General features: G+C 41.9%; 1 protein-coding gene across 4 annotated transcripts in view; it reads right to left on the reverse strand.

The window, feature by feature from the left end:
- herc2 (HECT and RLD domain containing E3 ubiquitin protein ligase 2) overlaps window positions 1–18,015 on the reverse strand; it is a 190,210-nt gene that overhangs the window by 11,452 nt on the left and 160,743 nt on the right. For all 4 annotated transcript variants that reach the window (XM_084309199.1, XM_084309200.1, XM_084309201.1 and 1 more), the window contains exons 86-87: window positions 16,012–16,206; window positions 7,279–7,391 (exon numbers count right to left, since the gene is read on the reverse strand). In XM_084309199.1, coding sequence (XP_084165325.1) covers window positions 7,279–7,391; window positions 16,012–16,206 — 308 coding nt within the window. The remainder of the gene's footprint in view (window positions 1–7,278; window positions 7,392–16,011; window positions 16,207–18,015) is intronic.

The raw sequence follows: 18,015 nt of genomic DNA on the forward strand, positions 1-18,015 counted from the left end.
GAAGTAGGCAGCCAGTGGAAACGTCACAGAACATCTCTAACTATGGCAGTGATTCGCCTCTGGCAATGTTTATTTCACTTTCACAGTAATGTAGGCTAATCTAGCATTTGCTTCTGCTTAAGCAAAGGCTACGTTGTGGATACACAATTATTTTACCCCTTAACTGATGGAATGCTGACACAAAGAGCAACAAAACACAGCAATCAAAAAGCTGGTCGCTCCAAGAGGTACTGGCGCTGTAAATGCCACATGTAAATTGCAATTGGGGCGCAGCCGTGATGGCGCTGTGATGTTCGGTGCTGTGATGTCGGTGCTGTGATGTCGGTGGTGGACATTCGGGTTTTGAATTCTAAAATCGATTTGGGACGCAGAGAATCCAAAGAACGAAAAGAAGAAAGCATCTCTTTTCATAAAGCCTCGTTTCCCCCAGATGGATTTTTTTGTAGTAGACCGTTGAAATGTAACTGGAATTAGAGCCAAGTGTCTGCAAACGAGTGTTCACCAGCTATTTAACCACTTAACGTTCCGACGGCGCAACATATTTTACAGCCGTCTGTCGGCATCACACTGTGTTATTGTCAGTCAACCAACACATCGGTTGAAAGCTAGATTGGCTGCCGTTTGATTGACACATCGCTTTACGTGCTTCCAATCTCGGGTTATAAAAACAGCCAACGAGTGGTCAGTTTAGAAAAAGTGACCACCTCCGGTTTCGCCTCTCCGGACAAATTACTGAAAATTATTGACCGCTTGTGTAGCCAATGAAATTCAGAAAATAATGACATCTTACTTGAGTTGGTTTTCTGAGACCAAGAAGCAGTAAAAGCGTACCGTATCAGAGAGTCAGAGATTTTATTGTATGGTCGAATCCACGTTGGAATACAGGTACAGAGCAATACTGTGTGTCTACAACTAAACCAATACAGGAGCAGAGCAGAAACAGTAAAAAAAATAAACAGTAAGGGGTCAGTAAGAAAAAACACAATATAAAAGGACAAATGCTAAGGTTAAGATCAACATCCCCTAAAGTGCATATCATAGTAAAGTGCATAATGCATAGAGGCACAATTTACAGTAAAAGTGCATATAATCAAAGTGCATAATGCACACTGCACAGACACACAGAAACAGCACTTCCACAACCTGACTGATAATATACAAATCAAGGCTTTGGAGTTACACAGCACTGGGGAAGAAACTCTTAGTAAACAGAGTTTACTCATTATGCAAGAGAATAAACGTGCACCTGTCTCTCCGGAGCGCAAATTGTGCTTATCTGTTGTTATGCTGATCTGTTGTTGTGTGAGAAGGGGGTGAGGGTGGTGTATGTGACAAGAGATTAGTGGGTGAGGGGGAGAGGGGACTGAGGTAGTTTTGACTCTACTCAAAAATATTTGGAAAAACGCCTAAACATACCATTACATAAAGATCTTTTGTGATATTCTTATTGTTATCAACTTTGGACATGTTCTAGATAAGACTTCAGGCTATGGCCCCAGCAGTGTTTTCAGCTAATAACTATAGAGCCCTTGCCCTTGCCCCACAATGGTGGAATGAACTACCCACCCCAGTTAGGACAGCCGAAACACGTCCAATCTTTCGTCGTCGACTAAAGACGCACTTCTTCAACCATTATCTGAATAAAAAAAAATAAAAAAAAATAAAAACCTTACTGTCATGCACTTGTCCTAATAAACTAACCTACACTGTAGCACTCAACACTTTGATGAACATTGTTGCTCAGCTGATAGAGTTGTGCCCTTCTTGATGGCTTGTCGTACAGAACATGTAAGTCGCTTTGGATAAAAGCATCAGCTAAATGACTAAATGTAAATGTAAAATGTAAATAGAGTAGATAGATCTGCAGGCATCTGCAAAATTATTCAGACGAAAATGAAAAACTTTTATTTCAGTGTGTTCAAACCTCTGTAACTATGGCACTCAGATTCTTCCTGTTGTGGACGAACATTCAGAGTGTTTCCTTTCAAAAGAGGCCAGACTTGTGCATCTGCTACAAATGTTTCCAGAATAGTGTCCAATTTACTTTCAGTATGCTAAATTTGCAGGACTTGTGGCAGATCGGCTGGTGTGGTAATAGACGGCTGCTTTGTGTCGGCCAATGAAGGTACTGGGGCATATGCCCATATTAGGAGTTCCGGAGAAACCCCAGCCAGAGCAGAGCGCACCAGCGCAGATGAAGCGCACCTGTGCCAGACGCGCCCGAGACAGGTGAGCGCAATCACCACACCATAGAAAATGGAGACAGAATGAATTGGAGTAGCTGAGGCGAAACCTGTACGAATGTGAGTACGAGAGAAGAGAAGAAGAGGAGGAAGATTGCCGTCTGTGTGACCCATGCTGTGTTTATCTGCTTTAGGAGGACCCTGCTGTGTGCTATATCCCCTGAACCTATGAGAACCCGCCTGTGCATCGACCCCTGCTTGTCTGATGTCTCTTCTCCCGGATCATCCCCCGGCCGTACAAGAACCGCTCTCTGTGGACCGAACCCCGCTAACGGACCAAGCCGCTTCACTAGGATTAGGGACTGGCTGACGATCATCCTAAGACCTCCTTACCCCCTAAACAACATTAAAACTGCCGTTAAACTTGCTTCTACTGTGTGCCGTGTGTATTTTGGTAAATCCAGTCTGGTGACAACTCAGAACACCCCCGAGTCTGTCACAGACTGTTAAGAGGTTAAATCAAGTTTAACCTCATAGTGTGCACTGGCACGTATACGTGCCGTTTTGCCCTTGCGCGCAAGTCACAGCACTTTGCGAGCATCTAGCGGCTCGGAGCTTAATTTTTTGCATAACATATAATATACCGTTCAAATGATCTATTTGTTGCCGTTCGAATGCCACCTCACTCGACCAATTTCGTGCCTCGGTTCTCGAGTTACATGGCGATACAGTGGGGGAAATATTTTGTTCAGTAAATGTATTTTCAATGAGCGTATTCAAGCGAAATTTGCACCAGACTTTGGTATTAACTCAAGAAATCCAGACAAAATCTAAACATTAAAGTCCATACATAAATACAGTTATGTGTAATAAAGTGGAATGACATAGGAAAAAAGTATTGGACACACTAACTGAAATTAATTCAATAATTGGAGAAGCCTTTGTTTGCCTTTGTTTGTAATGACAGCTTCAAGGATGCTTTCTGTATGATGTAACTAATCACCTACAGCATAGGTGTCAAACTCACGGCCCGCGGGCCAAATGCGGCCCGCCATGTCATTTGATGTGGCCCCCCAAGAGCTCAGGTAATTTTTTTTTTTTTTTTTACATTAATATTGGGTTAAAAAATAGCAGTGTTAAAATAATTGTGGGTTAATGCGTTAATAAAGCTTTAACTTTGACAGCCTTAGTTATTACACATTCTTGTTACACATACATGTATGTTGAACATCTGAGGTATTGATGAAGTAACAAAGGAAAAAAGCCAAAAGCACTTACTCCTCAGACATTCTTTGACAATTTTACAGCCCAAAATACAAAAAAGATCCAGGCGGAATAGGTAACAAAGGGTTGAAGAAATGTCTGAACTGTCAGATGCAAACTGGCTGTGTGACATAACCGAGCATCTCGCTCAATTGAATAAGAAGCTGTAGGGACGCAAACAAGTCCCACCCAAAACTTGACCAATATAGTTGTGAACTGAGAACCCTTATTTTGTTATTTTTGAGTACAGTTACAGTTGTGTGTTCATGCAGACACATAATAGCAATTTCATTACGAATTGAAAATGGGGGACCCTGATGTAAACAAGTCGAAAGTCTTTCTCTGCATCCCCTTAACAATTGTGTGTATTGAGCTGTACTGTACTGTACCCATTCTGCAATCTGTTAATTAAAGTTAATTAAACTATCTTCCATTAGTTGGATGTATGGCCTCTGCAAGGTTGTGTGCAGCCATTTGTTTTTGTAACATCTGCTACATCTGTCCCACGTGTTCTTTGCAGCTCACAGTTGTTAGTTCTGCCCCTCTTGACTGTGACAAAAAGGTTTTGAACAAACTTAATGTCATAGCTTGTATTTGATGATATTCTTCTTTGTTATTTACTTGAATGGTTTGATCATTGATTGATGGAGTAATATGGGGTTCTGATAAACTAAAATTATTTGTTAAAATAACATAAGCTAACATATATTTTTACATTTATGCAAATGCATTTGCAATATGTATAACTTGAATAAGTAATAAATACAGAAACAACATGTTTAACAATATGTAAATGTGTAGCTACATTTATTTTACATTACATTAACATTTATACGGTCTTTGGCCCTTTGAGGGCAACCATAATGCTGATGTGGCCCTCTGTGAAAATGAGTTTGACACCCCTGACCTACAGTATTCAGGTGTGATTTTGGCCCATTCCTCTACACAGATTGTCTTTAAATATTGAAGATTGCAGGGGGGCCTCTTGTGGAATATGGAATCTTGCAAGCACTAGAGAAAAATCTGAGTACACAAGTTCAAATTCAGACCTCTGTTACTCTATTTCATTAGCACTAAAGGTGATTTTCCTTTTTTGCATTAGTAATTTCATAATGTTATCTTTCAAAAGAGACCAGGCTCATGCATGTGCTATAAGTATAATGTATAAAGCTAAGCTTTGCAAAAAAGATATGCAGTCCTCAAGTTCAAGTAAAAAAATTGCCACTTTTCTGGGTGCCATTTGAGGTTAACACGTAACAATTGAATCTCAAAAGTGCTTTTACTTGGTTACTAGGCGTATCCAAGTGCAAAGAACGTGATTTTTATCAGTAAAGGTAATTTCTACAACCCAGTAAATGGCACTTTAGCTTTCTGTTTTGAGGCTAGTTATCAATTTCTGCCAGAATCTGTTACACAGCTGCTACTGTAATATCTATGTGGATCTACCTAATGTTGGATGTTACTGTCGAGTATGGCCACGAAGGAGAGAGGGCAATAAGGATTTAGTATAAGATTATAGGATTCATGCAATACAGGGAGAGAAGGGTCACAGATTATGACCCTTGACATCTATCACAGAACTGAGGGCTGGACAAGTTCCAATCTGAGACGGAATGTACACCTTCACTCTATACCATAAGTTAACACTTTAATCGCCATGGGTTAAATTCATAATTTACCATCCCTCGCCAGCTCTATTTGTCTATGGAGAAGTTCCCCTTCTTTGCAGGGCTATAACTTTTAAAATTCTATTGCTAAATTGCCATTATTATGGCCCATTCAATGTCCTATATGTATTGTTCAGGGTGTAGCAACGTTAAACTTTTTCATTCACATATTCATACTAAAATATGGTCTAAAGTATAAGTATGTTTTTATCGTTTTCTGCAGCTTTCTCCAGAACTTGATTTATAGCTCCAAATGCATTATATTAGGGATGCTCGATATTGGCTTTTTTACAGATACCGATATTCCGATATTGTCCAACTCTTAATTTCCCGATACCGATATATGCAGGGTTTCCCCCCAAAAAAACTGAATAATTTCAGGTAACTAATAATTTCACTGGATGCATTCAAAAGGCTTTCTAAATGTAAGCATTATCTGTGCAAAATATGATAATTAAAAAAGTAAAAATTAACATTACATATCTCTTGTTGTTGAATTAAACCAACATGCATACTTTTGACAATAAATAAGAATTGGTTCTTACTTGCTTGCCTGGGTAAATAAAGGTTAAATAAATGTAAAAATAAAAATAAAAATAAAATAATATTGTTATTGTTGTTTTTTTTTTTTTTACCGATACCGATATTTTCCGATATCACATTTTACTGCCGATATCGGCCGATAATATCGGACATCCCTACATTATATTGATGATGAAATACAGTTTGATAGCAATCGGCGCGAGATAAAAAATGTCAACTGGACGTGGTTCTAGAAGTTACTGCGTATCATCTGATGATGACCGGATGGGCGGGGGATCGTTTATAATTCCGTGGGCAGCGTTAGATGATTCATCCAGAGTGGGTCATATGTTCATCATAGCAGTTTATATGGAACACATTAGAATATAACGCTGAATCTTACCGTGGCTTCCTCGCGCCGCTGGCAGATGAGCGTGGAACAGAATTTTTTCTATTATGGGATGGAGAAATGCCCGATCCATTTCCAGGTTGTAAAATAGTATATACGTCCAAATCATGTTGTTTTTTCGAGTTATTTGCACCAATCGATGTTCACTGTATCAAGACGGAGTCTCTCTAACGATAGCGAGTGCCCGGACCACATATAGATGAGCACTTCCGGTTCAAAGGCTCATTTCCGGTTGGTGATCTGCCGATCGGCCACCAGATGGCGATCTTGAACCGCTAGAGAGTTGAGTGGAGCTTTGCAGTGTGTCTCAGGGCTCCGGAAAGGAAATATGATTTCGATGACAGATTTTTGAAAAATTTACATCAAAGACGAGTTACGGCGTCTTCGGCAGAATGAGCATGGCTAGGAATGACGTCTTAACTCGTCCCCGGCGATCATAGTGTTAATATAACGGACGGGCGGCTACGTGGCGCAGTGGGCAAGGCGCTCGCAACGAATGCTGGAGACTAGGCTCTTTCAGTTTAGCTGAAACACATTGGCCGTATTACGGGGAGGGAAACTGAAGGGTGGGGATCGGGCGTTGTGGACAGCGACTCCTACAGGTCGGTTGGTGCGCCTGCGCAGTAGAATCAAGAAGCGACGGGGGCGGGGCCCCTCCAAAGCCCAGACCCCCGACGCTGAAAGGTCGAGCCGCGCAGGTGAAAAGATGCGATGGCTGTTACCTCGAGTATCGGAGGGGACTTGTGCTATGTATGACTTAGTCCACATTGCAGCCGGCTTGTGGGAGGAAAGAAACAACGTTCGAAGACAGGGGAGGGTTGAATTGGACGATATGAAAATTGGAGAAAATGGGAGAAAAATTGGATAAAAAAAAAGTTAATATAACGGACAAGAGGGGAATTTCTTACAGAATGTTAAGTAAAAAGATAAACATTCCTTTCATCTGGAGAAGTAGAGGGGGGGCGTGTAACTCTTGTTCCCAGAAAAGATACCCTTTCAAATATCCTGTTAAAGCTTAAGTAACAAAGTGCTAAGGGGATGTTACTCCATGGTACACAACATGTACGCTAAATAATTAATGTCAAACTAAAGAGTAAATTTCTTGTTGATTAAACAACGCCTTGTTATGCTTTTCACATTCTGCACACAGAGAATTACAAAACACACAACCAAGAACCCCACCGGGCCACAGAGGACATGACCTGTATACGGGTACAGTATAAATTATGCCTACCTCACTGAGGTCAGCAATAGTCAGGTTCATGCCAGCAAGCTGTTTCCACACGGGCTCTGCCAGGTTGAGACTGAGGGGGCTGCCAGTACGGATGGCGATGCCCAAGACCACTCCTGTAGGACACACAGTGAGACAGGGACGATGAGCAGACACGTAGAGAGAACCCCCCCCGGATCAAAGCACATGGTGAAAGGTTTGACTCCTTGACACACCTGAGGCTGGGTGTTTAATCAGTATTTGCACTGAGTGCACAAATAGCCCTTTCTCACTGCTGATACGGAGTCCTAAGCTTCAAGTAGTAACAGTCCAATCCATCATGTTTACTGAATAGTGTTGACTTAAAGCTGCAGTAGGCAACCCTCTGAGTAATGAGCAAGAGTGAGTTTACCTGCCCAGCAGAAATAGAGCAAGCTCTGCATCACTTTTCCAGCCCATGCATGCGCAACAAACATTTGATTGACCAAAAACAACAGCTCCCTGCATCAATAACCAATCAGATGTTTTGGTCTACCAAGCTGTGTTGCTTGGTAGACCAAGCTTTGCTGAGCCCAAACGTTCGAACCTTCGTTCGTTACGTTGGCATTCTAATTCTAAATCAACATTCGAATTTTTTATTAAAAAAAATAAAAGATTAATATTTTTTTAAATATTTTTTTCTATTCATTCTGTTTAAACCAATGGGGTTTTTCTTCACAGTTGCAGATAAAGTTTAGGCTACACTAATATTATAGTAGAAGAAACTGATGAGTTATATTCATTAGAAAGTTGATTTAATTGATTTAGTTGGGCTGGGGCTTCTCCAGCTTGATTTAATAAAAGAAAAAATACTCAGTTAATCAGATTAATCACTTTATTTAAATTGAGGATTTAGTTTGAGGATATATAAAATAATAATAATAATAATAACTAGACAATTCCGCACGGGGGAAATTGTGAAAGTGTGGGTGACGCCTGTGCACCGCCGGCCAACGGGGGAGAGGGTCTCTCGCGAGTCTCTATGACAAACTGTTCAAAGGATACAAAAAGGGGGCGCGGCCTAAGGATCGGGGGAGTGGTCAACATAGACCAATGAAAGAGGATATCCCTACTGAGTGCAATGACACAACACTATTACACACTATTACACACTATTACACTATTACACACTATTACACACTATTACACACTATTACACACTATTACACACTATTACACTATTACACCGAGTACAATGGCACAATCCGCAAGTCTCTACAACAAACGGTTCAAGAGATACACTGAGGGGGTGTGGCCTAAGGGGGTGTGGTCTAAGGATCGGGGGAGTGGTCAACATCGACCAATGAAAGGTGGTCAACATCGACCAATGGCACAATCCGCAAGTCTCTACGACAAACGGTTCAAGAGATACACTGAGGGGGTATGGCCTAAGGGGGCGTGGTCTAAGGATCGGGGGAGTGGTCAACATCGACCAATGAAAGGTGGTCAACATCGACCAATGGCACAATCCGCAAGTCTCTAGGACAAACGGTTCAAGAGATACACTGAGGGGGTGTGGCCTAAGGGGGCGTGGTCTAAGGATCAGGGGAGTGGTCAACATCGACCAATGAAAGGTGGTCAACATCGACAAATGGCACAATCCGCAAGTCTCTACGACAAACGGTTCAAGAGATACACTGAGGGGGTGTGGCCTAAGGGGGCGTGGTCTAAGGATCGGGGGAGTGGTCAACATCGACCAATGAAAGGTGGTCAACATCGACCAATGAAAAATGAAAGAGGATATCCCTACTGAGTACAATGACACAACCCGCAAGACAGAGGGCGCTGTCCAGCAATTCAGTACTGCAACACAGTGATGGGCAATGATGGGTTAAGTCGATGAGGTCATTGGCAGGTCAGCTGAGCCATGAGCCCTGAGCCTCACAGCTGTTAGGCTGAACCAATCAGCCACGAGCCACACAGGTGATGCAATTACAATGACTTGAATCACAATGACTTGCATATTCTGGATTTTCTTTGCATGACTGCATTGTCACGTTGATTAAAAGAAAACTATAAGAGATGAAGCGTTGTGACTCGCACAGGAGCACTACAACGAGTAGGCGAAGGGTTGTGTGCGATATTGTGGCATTCGTGCGATATTGTGGCACTCCTTCGGCGATTGGAACAGAAGGGTAAAAAAGAGTGGGAAAAAAGAGATTCCTAGAGTGAATTTGCATGGCGGTCAATGGGGAGGAGAACCTTCAAAGAAATGGTCGTCAGTTGAGATAGAAATGTCCAATTCCATTTATTTTTCTTTTGTGAGCGGGCTGACAGCCGTGTCATCGTTTTGATGTATTTGTTTTATTTCTACGTCCAAAATTGAGATCACACTCGCAATTCACCCAAGGTAGTGGAAAAAATGCATTTCCAATGGGACCGAAATGTTACTGTTTAAAGTCGATTCGTAGCCAGACGGTGCGGTGAAACTTTACGAGTTCGAATAGCGCTGTTGCCATAGGCAAGCCGGTCGTTTTGATACCTTTCACATGTATGGGGCGCGAACGCTCTGGCACGAGTTGTGTTTGCAAAATCGGTGGAATAAAGAAGAAAGAATAAAAAGATGAACAAGAACTATAGTGTGGGTGGCAACCTGGCTTCGCCAGGTCACCCACACTAATAAGAAGAAGAAGTAGTTCGAACGTCCGTTAGAAAAACCCTGACGAAGTTCGAATCCCAAAAACAGGCTTCGGGACAGCCTTAGTTGCCTGGGTCACATCGGAAATCTAAGACCACCATCCTTGTCAAAAAATCAACGTGTTGTGAAAAATCAACTGCATTTTAAATAATTTTTTTGTATTCAGCTTAAAGCTGCTGGTGCCTTTGGGAGTCTGGAAAACCTTTCTTGCACGTGCATGGGCTTGAAAAGTGATGCAGAGCTCTATTTCTGCTGGGCAGGTAAACTCACTCTTGCTAATTTCTCAGAAGTTGCCTACTGCAGCTTTATGACCATTACTTTGGGGTCACTGGACAAAAATGATATAATCCTTTTTACTCCTTTAGAGAGATGCCAAAAATCAAGTCACTGTTCATTGATTTCTGACCCATTACAAATGGCTCTTGGTTTTAAGTCAAGTAAACAGTGGTGAATCCTCCTGGAAGCCAAGGGAAGCCAGGCTTCCCCATTATTAAAATATGAATTAATATGAAATATATAAAAAAAAAAAAAAAAACATTCTCCGCCGATGACGTGTTAACACGTCATTCTCCGCCATGTGTAATCTGCCAATGACGCCGTAAGGCGTCTTTGAGATCAATATTTCATATTTTCGTCATGGTATTCACATTTCACCCACGGAGTCTTGGCTGGTGCTGTAGGACTCCGCTCAACTCTGCAACGCTTCAATACCGCCACCTTGTGGCCGATCGACGAGTTGCCAAACCGGAAGTGGCCGGAAGTGCTTGGTCCGTCCCCTATTCTGTCCGGCCACTCGTTATTGCTCCCGGGACTCAATCCAGACACTGTGGATATCGATCCGTTGCCATAACTCAATACAACATGATTTGGACGTATATTAGTATTATACAAACCGGAACTGGATCACCTCGATCAACATCACATAACTGGGATCTGTTTGCGCCAGTGTGATCGCCCAACGGTAAGAGGAGGCTGATGTTACTTTCAGCCTGTTTGTTTATTATTATCCATACAAACTGCTCTGATCAATATATCACCCATACTACATAAATGATTTAACGTCGGCCACGGAATTATAAACGACCCCCCCCCCCCCCCTCCGTTCACCCGCAGATGATAAGTCATAACGTCTAGGACAATGTACAGTTGAAATTTTTTATATAACGTTCATCGGTGTCAAACGGCATTTGATAATCTAATATATGCATTTATGTCTATATCTCACATTCTAGGAAATACTGCAGAAAATGATAAAAACATATTTATACTCTAGACGGTATTTTTGTATGAATGTGTGAATGAAAAAGTAAAACGTTCCTACATCCTGAACGATAGATAATTGATGTTGAATGGACCATAGTAATGTCAATTTAGCAATACAATTTAAAAAGTTATAGCCCTGCAAAGAAGGTGAACATCTCCATAGACAAATAGCGCTGGCAGAGATCAAACAGCGATGGATATAAGCTCCGGCAGAGAATGGGTTATAGTTTACAATAATAATAAAAAATCATTATTTTTCATCTCTGTGTTATAATATTATTTTTTTCCCCCCCTCTTCTCCTTCTCACTCTCTCCAACACACTGTGATACTCACTGAGCAGAGGCAGTCACTCTGTGCTCACTGCAACAGAGGAGGCTTTCTCTAGCATCCACCATGTGATTCATGCTTGTGGAGTCCAAAACCAATAATAGCCAATAAGATTCGAGCTAAGCAAAGCGCTTCCCACAACTTAAAACGGGTCAGTCAGCAAACTAAGTACTCTAGCCTCTGCACATTTGCCGCCCCCGAGGAGGCGGGGCAGGTCCAGAACATTTCCACCGATTGACCAATCAAATCACATTAAAAGCTAAACGTGACTACGTCATCGCCTCTGTGAAACTGCGTTGGGGAAAATATACATGCCTCGCGGCCACGTTCAAATAAAAAACAATACGTCGAGGGAACCCCCGGAGATAGCTAGCTAACGTTACGTGAGTCTTAATGTCTAAACAAACAGCATTGTTTGATTGATTGAAATTCGGATTCCTCTCTCGGATTAATTCATTGAGGAGACCTGAAATTCGCTCAGCTGCAGAAGAGTTTAGGAGAATACCTGAATACCCACAGGACTTTTCATAAGTGATGCCGCTGTGTGTGTGTGTGTGTGTGTGTGTGGGGGGAGCCATACTGTATATTCTGCCGCGTCATATCATACTGTGTTATTGTGTTGATGGGGCGGTGCCGACTCGCCGAGTCATACTGTACTGCTTGTGTTTGATGGGCCGAGCCACAGGCTACTGTATACATGTATGTTTTGCCATGTCAGCAATATCTTGCAAGACGCTGAGAAACGCTCCGACGGCGACATCAGGCCATATCTCTATCTATCTATCTACCGGTATCTATCTATCTATCTATCTATCTCTCTCTCTCTGATTCATAATCAAACCAGACCTCCTGCAGGCAACCACTGTGTGTGTATATATATTTGTGTTGTGTGTGTGTAATATTCAGAAAGAGAGGGAGAGAGAGCGAGGGAGGGAGAAATATATTATATATATTATTTGGCTTAAATATGAAAAAAATTCTACAGTCTCCTCCCCATCATATGTATATACTCTGTCAGGATCTATGGGTAACAGTACTGTATATTTGAATATCACAAATGTAACAGTACTAAATACCTGATTGATTGATTGATTGAAAAGTTTATTAACAGATTGCAGAATGGGTACAGTACAGCTCAATACATAATTGTTAAAGGGATGCAGACCAGAGAAAGACTTTCGTCTCGTTTACATCAGGGTCCCCCCTGTATGTCATGTACCGTACTTTTCGGACTATAAGCCGCGGCTTTTCCCCCCATTTTTCGACCCTGCGGCTTATATAACGGTGCGGCTTATATGTGACTCGACGTGACCAAACCCGAAAATGTAAAAATCAAAATATTGCTTTTTTGACTGCATTGAAATGTTATTTATCTGTTCCCTTATTTGCTAAACTTAATACAACTTGTAAATGAGTTAATTCTTGTTATTTGTCCGACAGTATTGTGTCCCAATGCTAATTACATATGGTAATTAAACATTAAAACACCTGCGGCTTATAGTCCAGTGCGGCTTATATATGTACACATCATTCAATTTAGCTGCTGCGGCTTATAGTCAGGTGCGGCTTATAGTGCGAAAAGTACGGTATGTCCCTATGCCATAAATGTCATGTATGTTGTGTATGTCCCTATGCCATAAATGTCATGATGTCTTGTATGTCATAAATGTCACTATGAATTGAAAATGGGGAACCCTGATGTAAACAAGACAAACGTCTTTCTCTGGTCTGCATCCCCTTATAAAATTGTGTGTATTGAGCCGTACTGTATTGTACCCATTCTGCAATCTGTTAAATAAATAAAAATAAAGTTTGACTGGCCGCCGAGCCATACTGTAGTGTACATGGTGACTGCTTGACTTTATATTAAAAAAAAAAAAAAAAATATATATATATATATATATTTTTTTTTTGGCATCCCCTGTTATTATACCGACGCGACGCCACTACAAGTAAAGTCATTTATTTATAAAGCACGTTTAAGAACTCAAGAGCCAACCAAAGTGCTGTATAATCAAAGCATAAAATGTCATAATATAAAATACAAAAATACAAAAAGGCACAGCAGGACAAGACAGTACATTCACAGAATAGGACAACAGTAGGCCAACACATGGATAGGGAAGCACAAAGTACAATACTGATATCCTGTGAAGGAAGGGTCATCACGTCACTCTGTAGTGTGTGAATGCATATTGGTGCCAAGTTACTACCGCAGATGTCAGAATCATCAACAATTTGTTGCTTTCAGCTCAGTTCAGTTATTTTTTATTTCGGGCTTTGGACACATAACGTCCATTCCATAAATCACCAAAGTTTTACCAGCTGCTATTGCAGCATTGTCCAATTGTCCGATAAGGGCTAGGGAGAAGCACTAGGCTTGTCGGGCCCTACCCCTGACGACTTGCGTTTAATTTTTTTTTCATATACATACATAGTAGATACATATAGTACACATTTCAGTACACATTACAGTATAGTATACCTGCAGTATATAATAGCATATATAATAGTATATAGTACATAATAGTGTATACAGCACATATATAATGTGATGTGAGATATATAGTACATGATATATACAATACAATATAGTACCATAATATAATAGTATATACTGCAAATATAGTTCAATATAATATACAAATTAATTATAATATGATTATATAATGTGATATGATATAGCGCACAATACAGTATCATACGTATTTATTATTATTTTTATATGCAATTAAAGCTTTGTTAACTAGCTAACGTTTGATATATTGGTTGGTGTATATTTCCTCAGATAGCTTGTATATTTCGATAAAACTGGCACCAAGCAGAGTATAGAACACTGGTATTTTCTTTTATTTTTTTTTATCTTTTTCCCCCTCCTTTTTCCTCAGTTTTTTTGTCGTTATGCCAATTCCCAATCCCCTCCCTGGTCGCTGCGCACCTACCCCCTACGGTCGGTCTGGGAGAGTGGAGGCTATCACATGCTTCCTCCGACACATGTGTAGCCAATCAACCGCTTCTTTTCACCTGGCAGCGTGGACTCTCACTGAGAGGGTGTAACGTGTGGAAGGATCACACTACCCCCCTTAGGCCCTGTTTAGACGGAAACGCTAGCAGGTGAATCCGCAAAAATATTTTTACGGATGTGCCTTTCGTTTATACGGAAACGGCGTTTTTACGGGGTGAAACCGCAAAAAAGTGAGACTACCTTCCAGGGTGGAATTCCTAGAAACGCAAAACCTTTGCGCTTTCGTCTAAACTATCAAACCGTATAAATCTGTTAAAACGATGACGAAAGGGTTGTCACGGCTCTGGTCGCGCGTACTGCTTACGTCACAGGTAGCAGGTAAGCGCCAGTAGCCGAGACGTAAACAAAGCAAGTATGTCTGACTATATCAACGGAGATCACTTGAAGGCTACATTGGCAGTACTTTTAAAGACACAAGAATCAGTCCAGTTTTAAGATACGCTATTGGAGCTGGAATTACCGCGGCTGCTGGCACCAGACTTGCCCTCCAATGGATCCTCGTTAAAGGATTTAAAGTGTACTCATTCCAATTACAGGGCCAGCAGGTGCCTCGACTGGCCCGCGCCGTTCTGTGTTCTGAACGTAGCGTTATAGCAGTACTTTTAACCCTTTCACTGCCACACGACAGAAGGTTAACCCTTTACTATCACACAACCGGCTGTCGTGTGGCAGTGAAAGGGTTAAATACACAAGAATCTGTCCCGCGGCGTGAGTGGACCCACTGTCTGTGAGTGACTCTGCTTTGGTGCAATCACATTCCCCATCCACAGTCTGCGAATCAGAGGCAGAGTAGGGCGGGTCTTCACAGCACGTCATGTGACATATGCGCCAATCGTGTGACAGCGGGTCTCCGTCGTTACAGCGTCGTCTGCACGGAGAATTCCACCCCAAAACGCTTGTCTAAACGTAAAATTAAAAGTGAAACCGCAAGATGACTTTTGCGGTTTCTGTTCACAAAACGCTTGTCTAAACGTAGCCTTAGATCCTTTCCTCGCTGAGCAGGCGCCCCGACCGAACTGTAGGAGTCGCTGTTTACAACGACCAGGACCCACCCACCGGCTTTCCCACCCTCTAACACTGCCAATTGTGTTAGTACGACGGCCGGCCAAGCCGGAAGCAACGCAGAGAGCTGGGCTCGATACCAGTATCTCCTGCATTGGTGGCGAGCGCCTTGCCCACTGCGCCACCCGGCCGCCTCAGAACACTGGTATTTTAACATCATGACCCTTCATTCCTTTTATAGTTTCCTTGATTATACCCAGGAAGTAGGACATGCTTATGTGGAGACAAGTGAAGAGGTATGGTAGTCGGATGTAATGAAGGTTTATTATTGTACCTAGGAAGTAGAACATGCTCATGCAGAGACGTATGGTAGATGTCATGAAGGTGTATTACTGTACCTAGGAAGCGGAACATGCTGATGTAGAGACGTATGGTAGATGTCATGAAGGTGTATTACTGTACCTAGGAAGCGGAACATGCGCATGTGCAGAGAGGATTTGGCCGCAGGGTTGAGGAGGAAACAGTCCCTGTTGGCACCGGACTCGTCGCGGCCATTGGGGGTGACGATGAGGAGCGGAGTCAGGCCGTTCTGCAGCTCCTCGCACATCTCCGCTATGGACTCACTGTAGCCTCCTCCGCAGTCATCTACAGACTCCCCTGAGAGAGGAAGGAAAAAAACAATAGTGTAGAGTCAACACCCAGGGCAAGAACCATGCCTAGACACACTGATGAAGAGATCATGAAGAGCAAGGGGTACATAACTTCCCGTATCACATGAAGGCATGTGGTCTGCAGGAGCATTGCTTTGCCACCGACCTGCAGAGAATTTGCCACTTAGTTTTATAGCAGGGGAGGGCAGAAACAGTACTCATTAGGAGAGACTCTCAGGGGTGCCTAAACCTTTAGACATGGAGGCCAAAGGGCCAAAATAAACTGTAAAACAAGACAAAAACAAAAACGAACAAACAAACAAACAAAAAAAGGCACATATAGCTACCAGACAATATATGAATTGCAATGTATGAATACAATTAGGTTAGTTCTCTTTAAGATAGTTTATGAACGGGCCCATATTTTCATGAATCTATTGTAGTCATGTTGGACGTGAGGATGTGTATTTTATTTTTTAAGGCGGTCAATTGATTGAAAATATTTAATCTGATTAATCGCATGATTGTCCATAGTTAACTCGTGATTAATCGCAAATTAATCCCATATTTTTTATCTGTTCTAAATCTACCTTAAACGGATATTTTTCAAGTTTTAATACGTTATCAACATGAGTCAACTAATGCTTGCTTTATGCAGCCATTTAACACAAAAGGATGACCCTCATGCATTGCAAATTTGCATTAAATTCAAAACAGAGTGATGCACAAAATAACTTAAGAAAATAATAAGAAAATAATAATTTAAAACAATGAATAAAGTGTGCATGAACTAATAGGGGAAGAAAACGTTAGGAACTTGTTACATTTAGCCACACAAGGGCTGAGGACTCGCATATCTGAGTGAAGTCTAGTAAAAAAAAGGAAAAATAATATATATATATTTGTAAACGTTAATCTTGCGTTAAAAGAATGGTGGCATAGGGGCGCCCTTGTGGCGCGTACCATAGTGCCACACGCACCTACGTGGCCGACCCGGGTTCGATCCCAGCACCCGACGTTATTTGTCGCATGTCCTCCCCACCTCTCCTCCCGTTCGCCCTCTCCTCTGTCGGTCCTGCGTGACCATGAAAAAGCTGTAAAAAAGCTAAAATATAATAAAAAAAATAAATATAAAAATGGTGGTGTTAAAATAATTGTGCATTAGCGCGTTAATAACGTGTTAACTTTGACAGCCTTAGTATTTTTCCATTGGTACACTACAAACTGTAACCATCTCGTTGAACCACCTCAGAAAGCAGGGAGAGGGAAGGTGCTTTCCAGTCCATTAAAATAAAATCTTGGCCGCAACCATTCCAAGCATTAAAACCAGTTTCCAGAGCAGTCTCGGAGCATCCAGAGAGAGCCTGCTCAGGGTCAGGTGGAATGACTTTAGAGAACCATTAAAGGGTAAAATGGACTGAATTTATACAGCACTTTTATCCAAAGCGCTTTACAACTTGTGCCTCACATTCACCCATTCACTCACACACAAATGGCGGAGGCGACCATGCAAGGTGCCAATCTGCTCATCGGGAACAGTTGGGGGTTTAAGTGTCTTGTTCAAGGACACTCCGACATGCTGCCGGGACTCGGGAGGAGACGGAATCTAACCGGGAACCTTCCAAACCTACCAGACGACTGTTCTACCTCCTGAGCCATCTGCCATTCTGCACCTATTGCATAGTGGAGAGGCTGTAGGATAAATTCTACCCAGTTTATTTTTTGAGTAGTGAAGCCTATATCTAGCATTAATTGAGCAGGTGTGGAACCTGGATAATCGTTCCCTCAAGATGTGATCTGACAAGTCGGCTGAATC

This window comes from Notolepis coatsorum (assembly GCF_963971535.1).
Source record: "Notolepis coatsorum genome assembly, chromosome: 2".
NCBI lineage: Eukaryota > Metazoa > Chordata > Actinopteri > Aulopiformes > Paralepididae > Notolepis > Notolepis coatsorum.